Source organism: Drosophila teissieri, chromosome 2L, assembly GCF_016746235.2.
Source record: "Drosophila teissieri strain GT53w chromosome 2L, Prin_Dtei_1.1, whole genome shotgun sequence".
Taxonomy (NCBI): Eukaryota; Metazoa; Arthropoda; class Insecta; order Diptera; family Drosophilidae; genus Drosophila; species Drosophila teissieri.
Window position 1 is genome coordinate 3,194,665 of NC_053029.1, and position 21,310 is coordinate 3,215,974.

Here is a 21,310-nt window from a genome sequence, read left to right on the forward strand (position 1 = left end):
CTTTACGGTGGAGTAAGTAAAGTAAACTAAGGGAACAGACTGGCCAGGTGGACAGATTTAGCAATTCATTGAGGGCAACAAGTTGTGCATTTCACCTGAGTGATGATTTCGCATTTAGTGAAAAAGTTGGGGCGTTTCAGGGCGGTGTTCTCGACAGCAGTTGACACCTTTACCTTTCAAGTTGATTTCCGAGAAGCTTTAAAAAGTGTCTTCCGTCGGGAGCGGAGTAAAAACGATGTCGCAGATTTCATGGGATTTAAAGTGGCATAGCTCAAGTCACACTACTTCAATTGGAATGAGGCTAAAGCTATTCGGTTATAGTTATTCCAAAATATTCAAAGCTGAGTCCATATACTTTGCTTTAGCAACTCTTTAACCAAATAATAATATAATAATATATGATAATATACAGTTGATTCGCAGGCAATAGCACAGTATTGAGGGCTTAACCCATTAAGTTTTCAATGATATGTAAATTTCTGCACTTACTTATGGACGTGGGCGTGGGCGTGGCCGATGATTTGCTGCGCGTCGATTGTCCCTTGGTCGTCTGCTGGGTTTTTGGCGGCGGACCCAGATCGGTTGGCGATATGCTCAGATTGCGCACATCGCGCTTTTTGGCAGCTCCTGCAAGAGAGAAAAATGAGGTGGAATGTGAAAAATGGCTCTGTCGTTCCCTAGGAAATCAATATGTGGATGATGCGGATGCGTAATTTATGCGCAAACACGTTGCCACGAAACGAAAAAGCTTCAAAGTGTGCGGGTTGGGTTGAACTGAGTTGTGCACTCGGATTCCCATTTAATAACTCAAAGGCAAAATCACACTTGTTTCCAAACAGTTGGGGGTCTCTCTCCCGCTTTTCTGTGTGGGGCAGGGGAAACGCTATTTGCATTTTAACATTTTGTGGATTAAAACAAAGCGTTTCCATAATTGAAGTGTCTGTGCCGCGCATTGGATGTATGTACACAAACGGAGGGTGAAATCCGAATTATGCCCGTGCAGACACCCATTAGTTCTCAACGGGTGTGGGGAGAACGAGTTCCAACGCATATGATCTTAAGATCTTGAGTGCACTTCAGTTCTTTCAGGAGTCAAATGAGACTTTACTTAAACATATGTTTTAGTTCTAGCATTGGATATTACAACAGTTTGAGTGGCTAATAAAAAGAATCTAAGTATAAGGCTTTAGTTGGCTAATACAGCACAGTTTATAACTTTCCTTACTTTCTGTATTGTCCAATTTTCCACTGTTAGTTATAAATCTCCACTGGCAATTAATCATATTGCATACCCTGCTCGGCACTAATCAACTTGGATTCACCTAAACTCTAAACTCGTGGGCTCCTTAACGACCATCTATTGTGGATGGTCGGCCAATGGCCATCTTCAACTACAGTTGCTGTTGCCCCGAACTCGAACTCGCCACTTGTTAGCCACTCTTAGCCATTTGTGGGCCAGGCTGGCCAAGACTTTAGGGCGGCTAATCAACGGAGCCGGCGGGAAAATGCATTTCCGAGTTGACCACAGAAGCAGCTGCGGCCTGGACAACGTAATAAATTGTATTTCAGCTGACGGCTAATTGTGCCGGACATGGACATGGAAATAAAAGCCGCATGCTGGCTGCAACCTGGCTTAGGCCAAATAAAACTGAAAATCTTTTTTATTTTTTGTTTTTTATCTGCGCGGAGCGATGCACCGAGTCACGTAATCCTTTTGTGGCATTGCTGGCTTGATAAGAGGACCGCAGTGGGAATTTTCAAAAAGCTTAAAAGTGCTAAGGGATTTAGTTGAAATGGAATATGCGAATTGGCGGGATCTACTTTTGTGTATGTGGCTGAACATTTAGTACAGACAAGTTTGAGGTTTTGGAATGCTAAACAGATTGGTTTAAATCCATTCTTTAAAAGTAAAGTGGAATTAATATAGTACTATAAAAATCCTAAGCGTGCTAAGTATTTACAAATACTAAATAAAATACTAATACAAATACTAAATATTTATATGAATCATATTGTAACTAAGCTTGCTAAATATTTATATAAATCATATTGTTCCAAAACTTGCAAAATATTTCCTTATTAGTCTAAGCTGCAGACTTAACTTACGAAAGGTAACTATTTATTATATCTAAAGCCAGACTCTTTCACTTATATTTATCTTGAATTTTTTCCCATTTAACCATAAGCTGTTTGCGCTTTTGTCACCAAAAGGTGATGGCTTATCAGCCAAGATAGCTACGTTGATGCTTACGCAACTCGGGCTCTGTTTACGTTGCAAGTTAATGCCCTCGATGTGGGCTCAGCTCATAACCACTCCACTCATTAGCATTTACGGCCCGATCCCCGCCAGAAACTCACCTTTGGTGAGGCCTTTGGAGGCCCGCTTGCCAAAACTTCCGAAGCGTTCGCGCTCGATCATTTGGCTGTGGATGTAGCGCTCGGAGTACGAACGCGATAGTTTCTCCTTGGAACTGTGGGCTCCCATTTTGACTGGCTGACTGGCTGGCTGGATTTTGGATTTTCTATTTGTATAATGTGTCTTTGATCCGCGTCGGAGTTTTCGTTTTCCGGAGAGTGTGTGCCTGCCGCTCTGATCGATATCACGACTTCAAATTTCACTTTCACAGGCTCAGTCTCAGGCTCAGACTCTCGATTCATACACCCGCGCACAATCTGCAGACGTCGGCGATGGCGGTGAATTTAATTTGATGTCGCTGACAATTGCCGCTTGAATGCATTTTGCTTTGTGCACTCGATGTACCATTTTTATTGTTTGCAAAAACAACTTTTGCTCTATGATTACCACAAGGTTGACATTTTCAGTGCCTATTTTTCTAGTTTTTTATTGCCATTTATTTCCTCCTGCAGTTGACATTGAATGGATTTATAATGGTTACATTTAATTGGCGGCCATTAACCGATTCAATTAGCCGCCTCATTTAACTCATGTGACTCCCCCACAAAAACCCCCCTTTGCTTGGTTTTTTGTCTGTAATCCGCTTTTTAATTAAATTATAGTTAATGGTGCCATCCATGGGTGCTCCAATTTTATGGCATTTTCCACATACTAAAGGCGAAAGCATTCCAAGAATCACATTTAGTGGATGCCAACAACCTAGACACACAAATCCGAAATAGACGAATACTTTATAGCCCAGACATGAAAACAATTTTATATTTAATTGAGCGTTCAGCTTTAATGCAACTGTTTAGTATACCCTTCCAGAGGGTATGCTTCTAATTAAACTAATAATTAAGAATTGCCATACTTGAAAGAGACATTATCTAGATGTATCCAATATGAAACTCAAATGTGGCATCTTATGCAATACAGCACAGAGTATTTGAACATTTGGCTGTTGAACTATCGACCAGATCCCATTTTATCTACTTTGTGTGTGCAAAAATAAATATTTTGTCTGTTTGTTGGACTAACTGCAGGCTGCATTTCGCAACATGAATGATAAATGGTCTAGAAAATAGGAGACAAAGCGACCCCGATTTTTTGGCTGCGGAAAAAGCGAAGCAGAGCGAAGTGAAGCAGGTGCATGGATGGCCGAGAAAACATTGCAACATAGTCCAAATAAATCTTCGCGTGGAGGAAAATGCCCATTTCCCCCTTCAAGTGCCTGAATTTCCGACTTTGCACGGCAGTTGCTGACAGGTTTGAATGTCATCATAACTCGACAAAGGCGAGCCAAAATGAAACCCAAACCCAAATGAGCTGACAAATTGCACGCTATGATTTGTGGCAGAGCATTTGAATTGGGCACAGCGACACCAAAAAACTACCGAGTGAAAAGACAAAACGGCGGAAGACACGCGTTTCCCAGCGGTTTCAAATAAAAAAAGAAGGGAAATCTATGCTGGCACAGTGGGTAAGATATGCGCATATTTCAAAATTATCTTCTGGTTGCTGAATAAATCAAACTATCGCATAACAATGTTAATTTTTAAGAGTAGAAACAAAAAAACTCTTAATTTCATAACTACATCTATCTATAAGGTAAACGTAGATACTCATGTGCAAGCAAAGACAGCGCATACCCGACCCTAGTTTTGGACTAATGGGTACCAATATCCCAGAGAACAAGCACAACCTCATTGCTATGAATAGCATCGGCGCCCTCTTTAGTTTGGCTTTTGAGTTTAGTGAGTTTAGTCAGGCCTGCAAATGTCAATCCGACCAGGCCAACTATAATTAGCCCGAAATGCAACACAGAAAGGTGTCAAATGTTCGAGGGAATTCGAGTGCCATTCGATTTTATTGTTGGCTCCAGATTTAGTCGATTGGAAAACTTTTGGGGAGCATAATTCACATGACTTGGCACATCATTCAATACCGAATGTCACACATGCCACGAATGCCGGAAGTTCTCCACCACCACAAAAACAAATGTGAAACGGAAGTGGTGGGATAGTCCTCAAGGGCAACTCGCTGTTCCGGCTGATTTTTATTTTCATTTGTATTTTGTACATTTTTTCCTTTCTGCCAATAACAGCTGATGAGCCCAATTGCCGCGGGCCACCGTTAAATTAATATGCAAAAATTGAATATGACTTTCAATTAAAAGTTGGCCGTTGCCGCCGTGTGGGCGTTCAAACATTTTTCATTGGCAAGCTTTCCTCGGGCGGCTGAAAAGCGAATGAAAAGCGGGTGAAAAGCGGCGGAAGCTGCAAAAGCAATTAATCGAGCTCGGAAGGAACTTTCCAGCCAGGACAACACAAAGGCGGAGGTGGGCATAAATCTACATAATTTAAGCGAGACAAGTGCAGCAAAACTGCAGCTACAAAAGGTGGAAAGTTACGATGGAGTTTCTGGCATTTAATACCCTCGACAAAATGTGGCTCAAATGCTCTTACGTTGAGCCGCTTTAAGCACCATAAATATTCCCCATGCAGAACAACTTTTGATTGATCCATAAAATAGAGGAGAACAACTAAGTTTGTATCAGTACAATAATCCATTTAATCCGCATTAAATACCAGATTTTATTTCTTTAAACCTCACACACTGGCGGACATAAAAATTATTGCTCCCGATATTACGGCAAAGCATTTCAATTCGATCTGTGCCATGTTTTTTATGTGGCCAGCGACTATCGTAAACTGTGAGTTCGTTGTCCCCGTAGAGTTTTTTCTTGTTTTTTATGGGGGACTACTCCCGGTCTGGGGGCAATAAAAATTAACAATTACCAATGCGAAAAGGAAAACAAATTTCCCACTCTTTTTATTAATGTGGCGTGCATAAAAATAAAAAGTGTGCACCCATTAAGAAATCACCATCAGTGATCAGTTGGGGTCTGGAAATGGACATGCAAAACAGTAAAAGAAAACTCCACCCGATGTCCGCAGAAACGGTACCAAAATAAAACCGACCGCTAGACCCCCGCAGATCCGACATAAACAATCGTTAAACTGACAGCAGACTGCGGAAAACTGCATCGGACATTAAAAAATTTCCAGTCGGCAAAGCAACTGAGACATAAACCCAAATTCTGATTTTCGCTAAAAATTGCCAAATGATGTCATTGAAATGTTTATTTTCCTCGGTATTTGCTCCAGTAAATTTAACAAAAAAGGGCGCTGGGCCAAATTATAAATATAGCAGATGGCATAGATCTTCAAACGCAAATGCGTCTAATACCCTGTAAGTAGCAAAGAACCAGAATGGAAAGATAGCCGAATGATGATTCATAAGTTGGTGGAAAACTAAAACCACTCTAAACGGGGTTAATATTCTCTAAATGATTTTAGAAAGCTGAGCGAACAGATAGGCTAATGGCAAAGCGGGGAACTCTCAGGAGAAAACACACATTTCAATAATGATATGCAAAAATCATTTTCCGCTTAATTGCATAGAAATACATTTTACTGCTCATTTATTCGAATAAAATATTTAAATGGAGAACCTAATTTTCTGGCAAATGATAATAAAGTTTCCATTTGCAAGTACACAAACAGTTGGGCAATCCCGCACACAATTTTATTGCCAACCAAAACAAAAAAACTAAAAGGGGAAAATGGCAAATACAAATGCGAATGTGCTCATAATGCAATTTTATTTTTAAAACGCTGTCGTTTGCCACCGGGTTTTCTTTTTGGGGGGTGGTGGTGGGTACATGTGCCAGCTAATTTTTTCCTTATTTCTTTTTTATGTGGCACACTTTTTCCTCTGACTGTCGGCGCGCAAGTGGCGGCAATTTGTTTTCAAAAAAGATTCATTAAATAGGTGCACGCGAAAAGAAATGGAAACTTACCAAAAATGTGCATATAGAATAATTGAATACATTACAATATGATTTATAAAACAGAATCTTTGATTTAATATTTCAAATATATTAAGAAAATATGGAAATTTTCTTTGAGTGTCTTGTTTGCACAGCAAGTGGCTTTAAATGCATTAGACCAAAGTGTGAATTGCATAAGCCAACACTTGCCTCATTTCGACTGTTTTCAAACGCTAATTTGTATCCCTCAGTAGGTTGCCGTCTTCTTTTGGTGGCGACAGCAGTCTCATTTCTTGTCTAATTGAGCTGTCGACATCACTCCAACTCAAATTTGGTCAACTTGTGCAATTTCCTTGACGACTCAATTCTTATTCAAAAACTAAGTCAGAAACACAAAGTTAAGTTCTCAGTATTGATTCATAAGCAAAGGAAAACCACTTCCCAGCTGCAACTTTAATTTAGAAATCAAACCTAATCGTAGTAAAAAGCCAAATCCAATCCATTCGATTTGAGACCTTTACGCTTTCTGAAAACATAAAAACTTGTCTAGTCACTTTGGAAGCCGAAACGAATTGCGGCCATCAATTTGTGGGGCACCTGTTAAAAACAGTCCCACCGATTTTCATTAGACAAACAGCATAGTGGGCTGAGTGCTCATGTGAGTTTTTTGGACATCTAACGAGAGTGATTATTAACAACGGCCTATGAATTGCTTCCGGCTGTCGGACGATGTTTTCTAAGCGACCGCACGTGCGACCCCCAAAAAGAAACATTTGGCGCCCAACGCGGGGCCCTTGGCTTTGGTGATTAAATAACCATCTGAATGACAATTGTCGGTCTGTAGCACTTATCTTGAAAGTTTTTCTAGCAACGCAAGTTACGTGCTTGGTCGACAGGAAGTGTGTGGTAAAAGTTGAGCGGGTCTAACGACACAATTAATTTATTGAATTAAGCCGAATACTGTGTACTAAATGCACTTTATGACTCCGCGACGGGCGGATCCATTTGACCAGTCGAGACCCACCAATTGACTCGACCAAGTCCCGCCATTCAATGACTTACTTCGATATGCAAATTGGCCACGAATGCGTGATTCAAGTTGATGTTGTTTGAGCAGAGCTTAAAAGCATCGGCTCTTCGGGGGTCCCATCTCATTTCCCTGTCTTTCACTCGTTAACAACTCAGCAAGAAGACAACGTTCAGCTTTAAATGCTGCGATCAATCAAACGCAAAATGCAGGTGATTCTGGGGACGACAAACCCAATGAAATGACCAGAAAATACCCTGTAAAAAGTAGTGGTAGAGTTAGACAGCTAAAATGCATTTAGCTAGTTGTATAGTGTATTACTTGTTTTCCGTTTGACTTTAACTCAGCAATTCAGCAAAGTGCCGCCTAGTAAACCTTATCATCAACTGCTCTATTTTTCTCAATTTTACTTTTATTTAAACAGCTCGTTAAAAAACTGACAGCAGCATATGACTCGACACGCTAGAATTGAAATGCGATATGTGGTACATGCAACTATAACAACCCCAGCGGCTTCAATCTTCGTTAACATTATCAACACATCGGCAGCCCAGTTTTTTGATCAATTTGGCTAGCTCTCCGAATGGCAATGGTTCAGTGACCAGTTGAAATTTGTTTGGCCGGCACAAACAGCTGATTTCTGACCATTTTTGGTCTTTGTGATTGGCAGGCACATGATGTTCGCGGCATATAAGCGCTTCATTATGGCAAAATGAAAAGTGTTTCGCCTTCGTTTCTTATCCAACAACGAGAGCCGTAGGAAATTATGCAAAAAAAGCATAACAAAGTAAAAAAGAGAACGCTATAGTCGAGTTCCCGACTATCTGATACCGTTACTCAGCTATTCGAAGTGCGAAGAGAGTCTGGCGTTTGTGGCGTTAGAGTGGCGTGGCAAAAAGTTTTGGCAAATCGATAGAAATTACAAGACTAATACAAAAATGAAAAAATATCAAAACATTTTCATAAGTGGGCGTGGCAGCTTGGCGGTTGTGGCGTTAGAGAGGCGTGGCAAAAAGTTTTTTGCAAATCGTTTGAAATTTATAAGACTAATATAAAAATGAAAAAATATCGAAACATTTTCAAAAGTGTGGACGTGCAGTTTGGGGTTGTGGGCGTTGGAGTGGCGTGCAACATGATTCGACAAACTGCGCTGCTTCTATGTCTCTGGAGTCTGCATGCTGAATCTCAACTTTGTAGCTTTGTAGTTCCTGAGATCTCGACGTTCATACGGACGGACAGACGGACGGACAGACGGACAGACGGACAGACGGACAGACGGACAGACGGACGGACAGACGGACGGACAGACGGACATGGCCAGATCGACTCGGCTATTGATCTGATCAAGAATATACATACTTTATATGGTCGGAAACGCTTCTTCTGCTGTTACATACTTTTCAACGAATCTAGTATACCTTTTACTCTACGAGTAACGGTATAAAAAACAGACAATACACCTTCCGATTGCATCGATCGAAAAATATCAAGTGAAAGTTGACAGCCATCTAAAGATACATTTTTGTTGTATACTTTGTTCCTGAGGTGAGCCTGCACTTGAATCGGAAAAGGTATCAATTTTTTGGGTGTTCCATGCAATTATGGTAATCGCATTATGGCCAAAGGGTATGGGACTTTTGGGAATGGGAAAGTTGTGGGGATCAAGTGGTCAATGCGATCTTATCTATTATTATAGTTGTAGGTATTAAACTTTCATTTTGTTGATAAAGAATAATCTTTAAAACTTTTTGTTTCCCAGAAATTTTCTTCAACTTCCATTTTCTTTAGAAAACTTCCCTGCGCTAAAAAAAACAGCTTAATGGAAATTCAGTTTTCCTCCTTGCGCAACCTTCACTTCACAATGTTGGCAAATTGAATAGCAGCCGCAATACCATTTGAATGCATTTCATTTTTAGTTTCTTTGGCTGGCGGTGTTGCAGTTTTTTGCTGCTGCTACTTTGCAGCATAATTTTTACAACATAACGCCCCCAACACTTTCTCGCATAGTTAAGCGAATTTAAACAAAAAGAGCGAATGGTAAATCCAAAAAAAAAAATAATACGAAAGTAAAACGAAACGAAACACACAAAGCACAGAAAATGAAAGAAATACAAGAAATATTTCTGTCTAGCATTATTTTGCAATTTCCCACATAATTATTAAGCGCCATTGCAAAAGGGAGACAAAAGTAAAAGCAAGAAAAAACATAGTTAAGAGTTGGCGCTTCAAGACCAGATACACAGAGAACAATAATTTCAATTTAACTTTATCTTTATAGACGGGAAACTCTGCTGGTCCCAATATTGTTAGCAGTGCAGAGACAAAAGCTGAAACGGAGACCGAACCCCAGGAGTATCATCTTCCCCACCGAGGCCCCACTGTACACAGTAAATAATAATTTAATGCACGGCAAAGAGAGGAGATGGCAAGCAACGAAGCCGAGCAGCCGAGAGATGCAGAAAAAATGCAAATATGATAATAATAATGTAAAAAAAGCACAAAAGCATGCCAGCACGTCAAGTGAAAATTAAGAAAGAGTCGTTCATGCCGCACAAACACACAGATGAAAGATGAAAAGAAATGCACACAGATATGGCAAGCCACGCACACCACGAAATGCCGCTTGTTTTCTAACAACAAACCAACGAGAACTGTCGACTGTTTAATGGAAATTATAGCCACAGCAGCCAGTTGTGGAAAAATCAGAGCAAACGGCGGAGTGAACTCAAGAAAGATGCCCGATCGAAACCAGTAGATACGGCCGGAAACAGGTGTCGTCTTTGGAGGTAAGAAAGTCCAGCAAACCCCACCAGGCCATGAAGTTCGAGACCCATAAATAAGGTCTTAAGCATGCACAACCATATAGGGCTAATATCCGTTGAGCTGGCACTACGGATATAGAACATTAGTGAGATTCCTCTGTGTCGAAACAGTTCGTTACGCCTACTGAGCATTTCCCACCGATGATTTCCGTAATAACATAAGCGGATAAGTGATTTAACAGTCTGCTTGGACTTTACGATCCAACACTAAAGCTGTCACTCAGAATAGATTCTTTTCTGATTTACAAGTAAACTTCTGAGTATTTAGCTAAGCTATTAAACGGGACTAACTTTTTTACTTTTTTACAAACATCCATGTATTCATTTATGGTAATACGCATTTGACAACTACGTGTACTTAGCAAGCAAAACTTTAATCTCCCATCACACTGATGTCACCAGGTGCTGAGGTGATCTCATTGTAATGTTCCGCACACCCAAATCAACGTCCAGAAAAGCTTATATCCCGGCATCATTATATTCATCCCATCACCCCCGACTTAGCCATTCATTATGGGATTACACTTCGCGAAACTTTGGCAGCTGGACACAGGTAGCTGGGTAAGTAGAAGCCTTTCAGAGCTTCCAATTGAATGCCGATGAAGTTTGATCCCAGAGCTGCGACGAGGAGCACGTTTTCAACTGCCATAGGTAAATGAACTCTTTTCCCCACCCCGTGTTTTTTTTTTTCACCTGGCGGATTCTTCTCCTAGACAAAAGCTAACGGTAATCGGGTCTATAGAGACGAAGTGAAAGAGACGGAGGTATTTTGCGGCTTCGCAAAAGTTCGTGAGAAAGCCAAGGCACAAACTGTAACAAAACTGATTACGACCAACATAATTTATGGCCAGCAGAAGCCCAGAAGAATTCTCTGTCGGTTTGGGAAGAAAAATGGAAATGGAATGGAAAGGGGAGAGTGGAGCACCCACTGATTGATTGATTGGCCTTCTCAGCTAATGCGATTTTTACTCTGGAAATTCTGTACGAGTTTTTATATTCCTTGGGTATCCAGTGTCAACACGTAAAAAGCGAAATAAATACCAAAATGAAATACACGGAGATGACGTCAGAAGAGCAGAGAAATAAGACCAAATGAATAATGCAGTCGAAGGTGGTTGGATGGGTTTCGAGTTTCGGTGGTCAAAAGTGAGTCTGGAAATGCCAGACGATGCTTTTGTTTCAGTTGAAAACATTTTACACACATTTTGGAAATAAATAAAAGCCCCAGCCAACCGGCATTCTATGAAAAAGCTGGAAAACCTGTTTCACAGACGCGGTTAACATAAAGGTAAAATGCAGTTTAGGGGTGCAAAAGGGCTTTAAAGGGGAGTCATTTTAGGTAGAAACTATGAATCATTTATGTGAAGAGTCTGACCCGCCTGCAATTTGTAGTTTCAATGGACTATAGATAACACTCAACGATTGATTTTTGATCCATCACTATCACACAAAACACTTTGGGCCTTGTTTCATGACCAATTTCGGTAATTATTTTCCCACTCGATCACGAAACGCGATCTAATCGAGATCACGAAGAACACGAACAAAATGCGAGGAACGGACAGCGAGCGGCACACGTTAGCATTGAAAACCCGCCGTCAACTGAAGAGACAGCGGCGCAAAGCAAACTGTAGGCAAAAGCCAAATGCCGTATTATCGACGACACCAGATACATTTGTATCTACAACTTCAACGCTCACGAAAACGCGCTCTTCGCCATTAAACGGAACTCTTAGCGTACAGCCGCTTGGTGGTCGATGAAAAGCCGGTTCGCGGCTTAAAACTTTGAGCATTCTACTTAGCAGTTTCGAAGTTTGGCTCGAGACATTCAAGTTTATTTGCGGTGAGAGATAGTTTCGTTCATCTGGTTGTGGTGCACTATACTATACATGTTGCTGCAACACCCACTGCTTGTTGCTGCTTGGCTACACTGCTTTCAACTGCTTGTGCGCAAGAAAGTTCACCAAGTGCGATCAGAAGTTTTAAATTGTGAAGCATACTTTTGGGATTTAATAATAAATTAGAAATATTTTCATATTCATATGCAGAGCTTTGTAGAAAAATGCGTTAAAAAAAAGCTACCCTACATATAAGTTTTCATTAGTTAGGGTCACAAAACTTGGGGGTTAGGTGTTCTAAACTAAATATAACAAATATTATAATATACTTACGCAATTGAGTGTTTGCCAATAGCTTTGGCGATCCGCTTCCAGACGCAGAGTTCGATGGCCGGGATGACGAGGCATTGCACATCAAGCTCAAGTCGCTGTGCGAACTCTTGTGGCTGTCCTTGCTGTACGAGCGCCCACTGTAAGGGAGGACAGTGAACAACCATTAGTTACGATTTCAAATTAATTACTTAACAATCGACTGCTCAATAAACATAAAATTAATTCAGAGAAATTATGCCCATAACGAATGCTAACTTTTGCTAACCGGTCATTGGTTCTCTTATTTTCAACCATAATTTTCGCATTTTCCGTAGCCTTTCCAACAATCTGAAAACTTCGCAACGCAGCGACGGCACTTGAAAATTCACAAAGCTGTGAAATTATTGCAAACATTCTTCAAGCGTCGCTGAGCAATCACAAAACAGAAACAAACAAAGCAGGTGAAAATTGGAAAATCAATTGGAAGACGCATCAAATTTATGCACCGCCTGCTTTCCGTTAAGTGGGTGAAATTTCCTTTTCGTCGCCGCTGTTCAACTATTTTTTCGCTTGCATTTTTTACTTACGACTTCCGTCGACAGCTCGCTAATTGAAAACTTTACAAAAGGGGGAAAAATTTCAGCAGGAAACCGCAGAAAGAAAAAAGCGAGAGTGGCCAAAAGGAATTAGCAGTGCCAACTGCGTTTCCGCTTGCCAACAACATAACTATAATTTTTTCGCTCATCCTGCTAGAGCAAAAAATAGTTTTGTCGTTCACGCAGCAGCCAAAAGACATTTTTCATTCATATTTATGTACTCGTTTTCCGGCAACTGCTGGACAAATCGGAAAATCGTTAATTTAAATTGCTTGCCGCACTTAATTGCAATTATAACGAGTTGTTGATGTGGCTAAACGCAATCGAAGGCATTGCTAACATTTTTATTTCATGTAAAAGTGCGATTTTAATGCCTATGCTTGATTTAATTCATTATCCTTGACAGCTGCCCCATTTTAATTACTTGCTTTTTATTTTCTGTCAGTTTTTATTATTTAAAGTTACACTTGTTTTTACCCACTCAAACGATGGCCATGTTGACACTGCACGGTTTCAATATCGCGGAGCAGTTGACGACGAATAGCGAAGTGGGGAGTGACTACCATCTGCCGTACGCCCTGAATCTGAATGATTTGATCGGTCGACTGAAGGCCTTTCGACGCTCCAAGATGCAAAGGCTTCCTTTGTTGGAGGCCGAAGTGAGCTCACTTTGCACCCTGGCGCGCGAACTTTTCCTGGACGAGCCCATGCTGCTCGATGTATCGGCACCCATCCGAGTTGTGGGCGACATACACGGGCAGTATCATGATCTGTTGAAAATTTTTGATCAGTGCGGATATCCGCCGCAGACACGGTATCTATTTCTCGGGGATTATGTGGACAGGGGAAAGAACTCGGTGGAAACGATCACAATGCTCTTGGCACTGCGCGTCAAGTTCCCAAAGCACGTTTACCTATTGCGTGGAAATCACGAATCGCAGTCGGTGAATCGAGTCTATGGATTCTACGACGAGTGTAAGCGACGCTACACGGTGAAGCTGTGGAAGACCTTTGTCGATTGCTACAATTGCATGCCCGTGGCCGCCATCATTTCGCGTCGCATCTTCTGTTGCCACGGCGGTCTGAGTCCGCAGCTGAAGGAGCTCAGCAATATCGAATCGATTGCCCGTCCCACCGAAATTCCCGAAACGGGTCTGCTATGCGATCTGCTCTGGAGCGATCCGGATCGCCATGGTTTCGGCTGGACAGCGAGTGATCGGGGTGTTAGCTACCTGTATGGGCGCGATGTGCTCGAGAAGTTTCTGCAAAGGAATGACTTCGATCTGGTGTGTCGTGCCCACCAGGTGGTGGAGGATGGATACGAGTTCTTTGCCAAACGCCAGTTGGTCACCGTCTTCTCGGCACCCAACTATTGTGGCTTGTACGACAACGCAGGCGCTTCAATGGGCGTGGATAAGGACCTAGTTATCTCTTTCGATATACAGCGGAGTGAGAGTCGAAAAGTGATAATCAAAAATCTGAACCCAACTCCCATAACTGAATGACAAACCACCAAGTTTCGGATTTGCAGATAGCTAACAGCGCGAATTCTTTATGCTATAGCTTAAGAGCTTAGGCCACGAAATCTCTGAAGCTCTTTGAATATACTAATCTCAAAGTGTACACTAGATCCAAGAGGATATATCATCTGGATTTAAATATATGTACTATCATCAAGTAATAATTTCATTTTGATGCAAGAAAGTACTTAACAACCATCAAAATGCCATTACTGCTTAATGATACTGCATTGAAAATGTATAAATTATAAATATAAATTCAACAATGACAATCAATAGTACAAAAAAGTTTTATTTCTTGTTTGGTTTTATTTTTCGACGAAAAGTAGTGTCTTAGCACGCAACTTTCCCACCTCCTAAATCAACATTACTTCAGAATACTTAATTTTTGTCGGCAAAGCCCCGGGCACAAAGAAAATAAAAGCGAACACAAATCAATTTCTCTGCGAAAACTATGCCAAGTCATTCGGAGTTTTTGCAGCGAACATTGTTTACCGGCGAGCCCAGCTACCGTTTGGCAATACTTTATTTTCACTGCCAAGGTTTGCTTTCTGTGTCACCATTTAAGGCGCCGCCTTGGCCAAAGCAAAAAAAAAAATAACTGAAAGCCAATCCCCCAAGAAAAGCGAACATTTCCGCAAGAGAAGGCTGAAGTAGGAAACAAGTTCATCAGTCCAGGTAACAAGTGCGAGTTACAAATGTGGAGTTTTGAGGCATTATCAAAGAGCAGGGAAAGGCGGGTGGAAAGTCGGCGACTGGGCGGTAAATAGATTTAATTATGCAAAACGTGAAACGAACCCATCGACACGCCGAAGAATTCGCTCAAGCGTTAAACACTGCCGGAAATCGAGTGAGAGAATCGATTAAACAGAAAGAGTCCGCTAGTGGCTGGCAGAAAGAGAAGGCGCTATTGGCATTACCCGCCTTATAAACAGATTGTAAATTTTTAAATAGCAACGATTCGATGGGGGGCTGTTCCTTCGCCTTAATCCCGTGACGTTGTTATAAATATTTATTATATCATCCCCATTCCGACCACAGAGTGCAAAAGCTGAGAAGCAGTTGCAACGGCGATGGTTCGTAATTAAAGTGCATTATTAATGAAATGCAAATGTCGAGACATTCATGAAAATCAGAGGGGAGACAGTAATGAAAATGAAAGGGGAGACGAGTATGCAATTTAAGCACTTGTGAAAGCACGAATACCATGGATACAAAAATACTTTAAGCTGAAATTAAACTACCGAAATTGGAATTCAATTAATACACTACTACTTTCCCAAAGGAATTTCAACCTGCTAAGAACACACCTTGGCATCTCAGTTGCCAGCACTTTGGGCTGCAAAATCCCGCTTACCCATTCGCCGATGATGACACCACTTTCAAGACAGTTTTCTGGCCAGGACGATTGCGGTTCAAGCATACCCCTACACCTCCAGTCATGAGGATCATTAGGGCCAGCATTCCCTTCTTTTTGCGAAGATGTTTTGTTTGATCATGTGCGATTAAGATTGAAATGTTTTTTTTTATTTTTTACGCGTTATATGAAAGTAACTTTAATACAAAATAAAAAGAGCCACTTTACCAGTACTTTTCTGACTGTAGAATCAAAGAAAACTCTTTTTCAATACATGCAGTCATTTTGAATCTTATTTTCACGAAATTTCTCTTTCGTCACCTCAATCAGGTGTTTATTGCAAAATCCCCAGAGCAATTCCGTTTTCCTCTTTTCTTGCAACACTTGTAAATGTTCACTTTTACAAGCTGACAATTAATTCCAGTTTTTTTCTATTTTGCGAATAGATGCCACTGGCTGCATTTTAATTGCCACAGCAACAAGGACACCGTCGACATTAAGAGTCATGACAAAATCCATAAAAATTCTGACAACTGAGCTGCCATTTTGCAGGTTTTTTTTTTGTACTATTTAGTTTTTGATGGCACTTGGCCAGGCCAGCAATTGATCTTTGGCCTTTGGCAAATGCAAAAAGTGAAAAGAAAAATCGACGGGGCAATTAGGCGACTTCCTCTCTTTGCAAGAGCAAACGGCAACTTCAAATTGCAGCTTCCTCAATAATTCGTCGTTATTGCTCTGGCAGGCATCCATCTGCAGCCCAACGGCCAGTTGCATATACATACATACTATATATGCATCTGAATTCATTATGCAACTGTTTGCCATCTCCCTCGACTCCAGTTGGAGCAGAAACAATTCGTACTCTTAATGAGCTTCCATTAAACTTAATTGCAGTTGCAGCTCTGTTTGCACTCAGCTTTGTGTGTTCGTTCTACAAGGAGATGGCAGTGGGATTGATTGTGAAATCCAAAACGTTTGAGGGATTTATTCCCCTAACAACGCATTCCCCATCGATTTCCGTTGCATTTCTTAGTTAATTGGGATTTGCATGCCCAGTACAAAAAACATTTCTAGTGGTATTTCAACTAACGTACTGCATTTGAATTGATTTTATTTTCATGCATGCCCAATTGATAACCCACAATTTCAATTGAAGATTATCCTCTCGTTAAAACATTGCATACTTATGTACATACCTCTTTTGCATACTTTCACTTTGCTATGCCAATTTGATTTAATGGCCATTGAAAGCGACTGGCAGTGATTGCACTTCGCGGTTGCCCTCTTAACCTCAAAAGAATCTTCAGCGAATGTAGAATAATTAAATTGTTCACTTCCTTTGCGGAGAGCGGCACAATGAGTTCATTATGCGAGATCTTGCAAATATATATACAAGTATACACGGTTTTTATCTTTTTATCTTGCGAAAATTCTCATTAATCAATTCTTTTGTTCTCGAACGTAACTAGGTGACCCTTTGTTTTAAATTATGCTGGCATCTAATTGCTTCTAATAAAGACATCAAATAGTGAAGTGAAATTGGGAGTAAAGCGTAGCGAAGTTAAACTGGTTTCTCATTTTTAAACTGAACAGTCTTTACAAATATATACGGTTTATTGGACACAAATTAAATGCTCTTTAGTGACAACATAACCAGACTGACAACTTCCAGAGTGAAGCACAATGAGAGTTCCAATCTAACCGACCAAACCAGACGAGAATTGCGGCAAATACGCAGCTTTTGTTTAACGCACGAGTTATTAATGAACATTAGCTGCATTTGATGTCGTCGCAGACCGCAGACAAAGGTAAATGGTAGATGGTAACAATAACGACACTCAACTGGAGTGCAGTGCTCCAAAGCGGTCGACATGAAGCCGGAGACACTCCATCCGAGAACTAAGGAGCTCTAATGGAAGTCGCAGCGCAGGTGGAGTGGGCATAAATCTGCTCAAGTGGCTGGAAGTAGAAGTGGCTCACTTCAATTAGATCTACTCACATAACCCAGCTAATTTCGCACGATACAAGATGGCTTATATGGGATTCGGTTATGATATTGCACACCTTTGTTCATTTTAATACTGAGTATCAGTACTTGGTATAGTATATAAAGATATATTTATAAACCCTAATATTGTAAAGTGGTTACTCAAACAATTATACTTTTGTTTGCCCCATTCTGTTTGATCAGTTTGTCAGACTTTGCTTAGCGGTGTCAAAAGCAGTACCAAATGGCAAAGACCCCTCTCCGGAAGGGGAATTACCAACCAGCACTCCCACTTGTTACCCAAGTCTAATGACTCCGACTCATAGATGGGCATATAGACTGGCTGTCTATGACAACCTGCTCATTGGCAGTGCCACACTTTTTTTTCCACTTCTTACTGCAACAGTTTGTGTCATATATGGGCAGTGGGATATGGCTTACAATAGCATTGGGGTTAGGAAACCATTGCAAGTAGCTGGAAATGTTGGATGGGAAGACAGCACGCTATGCTCGCTGATTCAGTGATTGAGATACAGATACTTCACAGAAAGCCGACGAAGCGCAAAAATGTGCAAATTGAAGTGGCTGCCCGATAAGAAATGTAAATGTTGCTTTTCCATGGCGGTATTTCGTCTACACTCGTCATTAGTCGGGGTGTTTGAGTAAGATCTATCGCTGCCTTCGTGTCTGTTTTAATTAGAGTCAATGTTCTAATTTTCTTACAGCTATTTGACACTTGAATGTGGATCAGTGGAAGTTCTGTAACTTTGTTCAAAATTACAAAATCCAAAAACAAACAGGAAACAGCCACATTTTTCTATAAGCCATAACATTCAGGCAGTCATAAATACCGAAATTGCATCATATTCCCCAAGGTCTTGTTTTCATTATAACATTTATGATCGCATAGCAAAGGAAATCCAGCAAAACATTAAAATTCATATTCGTCGAAATTGCGGTCAACTGAAGAATTGCTGTATAAATAGCAATCCAGCCAAATATTAGTTTTCCCCCTCGGTCTTTCCGTTGTAAGAATTATTGTTATTCCCCAAACTGTTTGTTTTCCAAAGAGAACGCATACATTTTTCGTTTGAGTGCAAACAAAAACAAGAGCCAAGTTCGAGCAATGTGAAATGGTTTTCGAGCAGAATTTAGCACATTAGCGCACTCGACTGGAACCGCCAAACGGAAATCCCAGAAACGCTAAAAGTGTCCATTAAAAACATGCATAAACGTATTAATTGATGTACAAAAAGTTTGCTAAAAATCTTGCTCTTTCCATGGGTAAGTGGCCAACTTTGGATACAAAGCAAAAACCTAATTGATTCTGGGCCTCGGCAAGCGGCGCCGTTTTGCTCGAGTGCCCCCCAATATTTTCCATCCATGTACAATGGACGAAGCTGAGCGTAAACATTTCAACAACTCTTTCAATGCAGATTTCTGCGGCGAGATAAAGAATACTGGAACAAAAGATAGTCGAGCTCTGATTAAAGTTTGGACTAAGCTACACAGAAATACGCTTTCATTTGTAAAACAAACGAAAAGGAAACTATAATATTTCTCTTAGGCTCTTAAGCTGTTGATCTTTTAAGATCATCCTACATCTTAAATAAAATAATTACAACTTCAGTACAGCACAGTCTGTGAATATTAAAGAAGATCCTGATATGCATGTATCACTAATAAATATTTTAAAATAAATAATAATTTGAAATTTACTTTAATCTACAAAAGTCGTATGTTTGATGTTTGTTCTCTTCACCTTGCGGATATTGCCACATCCACTCACAAACACCGTGCAACAAAATTCGTGTGGCTTTCGTATTTCAAATTTCGGAAAAGCCGAAAAGCGAAACAAGTGTTTTCCACGGCGTTGCGCTTCGTTTGGAAAAGCGACGGAAAAGCGGTGGAGCTGAAGATGCAGCAACATTTTGCCGACAGTCCTACTTTTAAATATAGAATTTGAACTAATTTCGCTTGTTTTGTTTTTTGTTGCATTAGTTGGGATAGATGATTCCGTACTACCAATGATGTTTGCTGCTCTTTCGGTCACCGAAACTTTTTTTCTTGTTTATTCCCATGGCCGGTTTTTTATTTTTTGCCGGGTCGATCGAGCGAGAAAAACGGGCAAAAATAGAGTTTGGGCTGCGCTGGGTTGAGTTTTGTTGAGTTAGTGCCGCGGATAGATGGGCCGCTGGTGTCGTTTATAAATAAGTCATGTGATTCATGAGTTGGAATTATTTGTCTGTATAGTGTAATACCCGGCATTGTGCCCTGCTTGTGGGCCAAGCAATTCTCATTTCTATTCCCCGTCTTATTTCAACAAGTCGGAACATTTTGATGGGCGTCTAAGTGGCTGGCTGAAAGTCGCTTTGAAGTCCACTGGCCACCGATATGGGCATATAGATATCATACACAGATTTGTGGGCGTTTAAGGGAAATTGAATTGTGGTAGGTGCCCTTTGAGTTAATGGAGTGCACATGAACCGTATTAATTTCGCTTTGAAATTGTGCATTAAATTTATCGTAGAATTCATCCCTTTAAAATTGAATTACCATTCAAAATAAATTATTTCAGTGACTTATATAATCCATTGATGGGCTCACCTGATGCAACCATGAATGACTTTCGTAATTCCCACGCGCACATCAACAGCAACTTAATTTTCCCTTTCTATAGAACACACACAGCGTTAATACATTTTTCTTCATCACTGATACTTTCACAATGCCCAAACAAAAAGCGGACAAAAAAAACTGAAAATGCAACCAAATCACTTAAGCTCATTAGTTAATATCCAATTTATAAAGAAGCGAACAGAAGCAAAGACAAAAAACTTAAATCGCTTTCGGGCAGCGAGCAGCAATTAATCAAAAATCATCGGGACAAACTCAAGAAGACAACGCAACGAAAATGCCGAGAAATTTCACCAACTTGTAAAACATTTTCCCCTAAGCACAGATAAATCGAAAAGAAGGCGACAAATTAAAATCGCCAGGCGATTGCCACATACGATTTTCCCATCGACATTACGAAACGTGTGAGAAAAAACGCCAGAAAAAATGCCAGAGATTTAATGAACTTTAATGGCAGTCAAAATGTTGCCAATGCCCCAAGGAAAAGGAAAATCTTTCAGCAACCAGAAATCAATAAAGAAATAAGCTGGCGAAAAGCGAGGCAAAGTGGTGTTAAGGGGGTCAAAACAAGCGACACATGTCATGGGTTAAGTCAAGTGACTTCTGCTTGTTATTTAAGCACACGGAAAAACTTTTGATCCCTTTGGGAACGTCTTTAAATAAATAAATAATGCACCAAAAACTACACAAATTATTAGTTCGTTTTTTTAGTAAATTGTGAAGCAAATATATTTTTTATTTAATTTTTTTAAAAGAACTATTTAGCATTTGCTGTGCACACGTCTGGTGACTTGACGTGGATTGTGTAAATGCTCACGTGTCATGGGTGTATTTTCAGGTATTTCCAGCTTGCTGATGTGCCTTGACAAATTCATGATTTGTCGTCGATTCCTGTGCGCTTTTCCCTCACTTTCCCACCCGCTGCTTCAACGATTTTCCGACTTTTCCATGCCACCGTCTATTTCCCACTTTATTTGGGTGCAC

At 40.5% G+C, this 21,310-nt stretch overlaps 2 protein-coding genes across 4 annotated transcripts in view; one reads left to right on the forward strand and one right to left on the reverse strand.

The window, feature by feature from the left end:
• The window catches only part of LOC122626813 (mucin-17), a 74,443-nt gene that overhangs the window by 24,812 nt on the left and 28,321 nt on the right, over nt 1-21,310 (reverse strand). For 2 of the 3 annotated variants that reach the window (XM_043807213.1, XM_043807212.1), the window contains exons 4-5: nt 12,251-12,387; nt 490-627 (exon numbers count right to left, since the gene is read on the reverse strand). In XM_043807213.1, coding sequence (XP_043663148.1) covers nt 490-627; nt 12,251-12,387 — 275 coding nt within the window. Of the gene's footprint in view, nt 1-489; nt 628-12,250; nt 12,388-15,702; nt 15,893-21,310 lie in introns of those variants that run through there. The other variant, XM_043807215.1, reaches the window with a different exon arrangement.
• On the forward strand, nt 13,285-14,488 carry LOC122626814 (serine/threonine-protein phosphatase PP1). Its single transcript, XM_043807218.1, has one exon. The coding sequence runs from the start codon at nt 13,314-13,316 to the stop codon at nt 14,328-14,330; it is 1,017 nt and encodes a 338-aa protein (XP_043663153.1). The 5' UTR covers nt 13,285-13,313; the 3' UTR covers nt 14,331-14,488.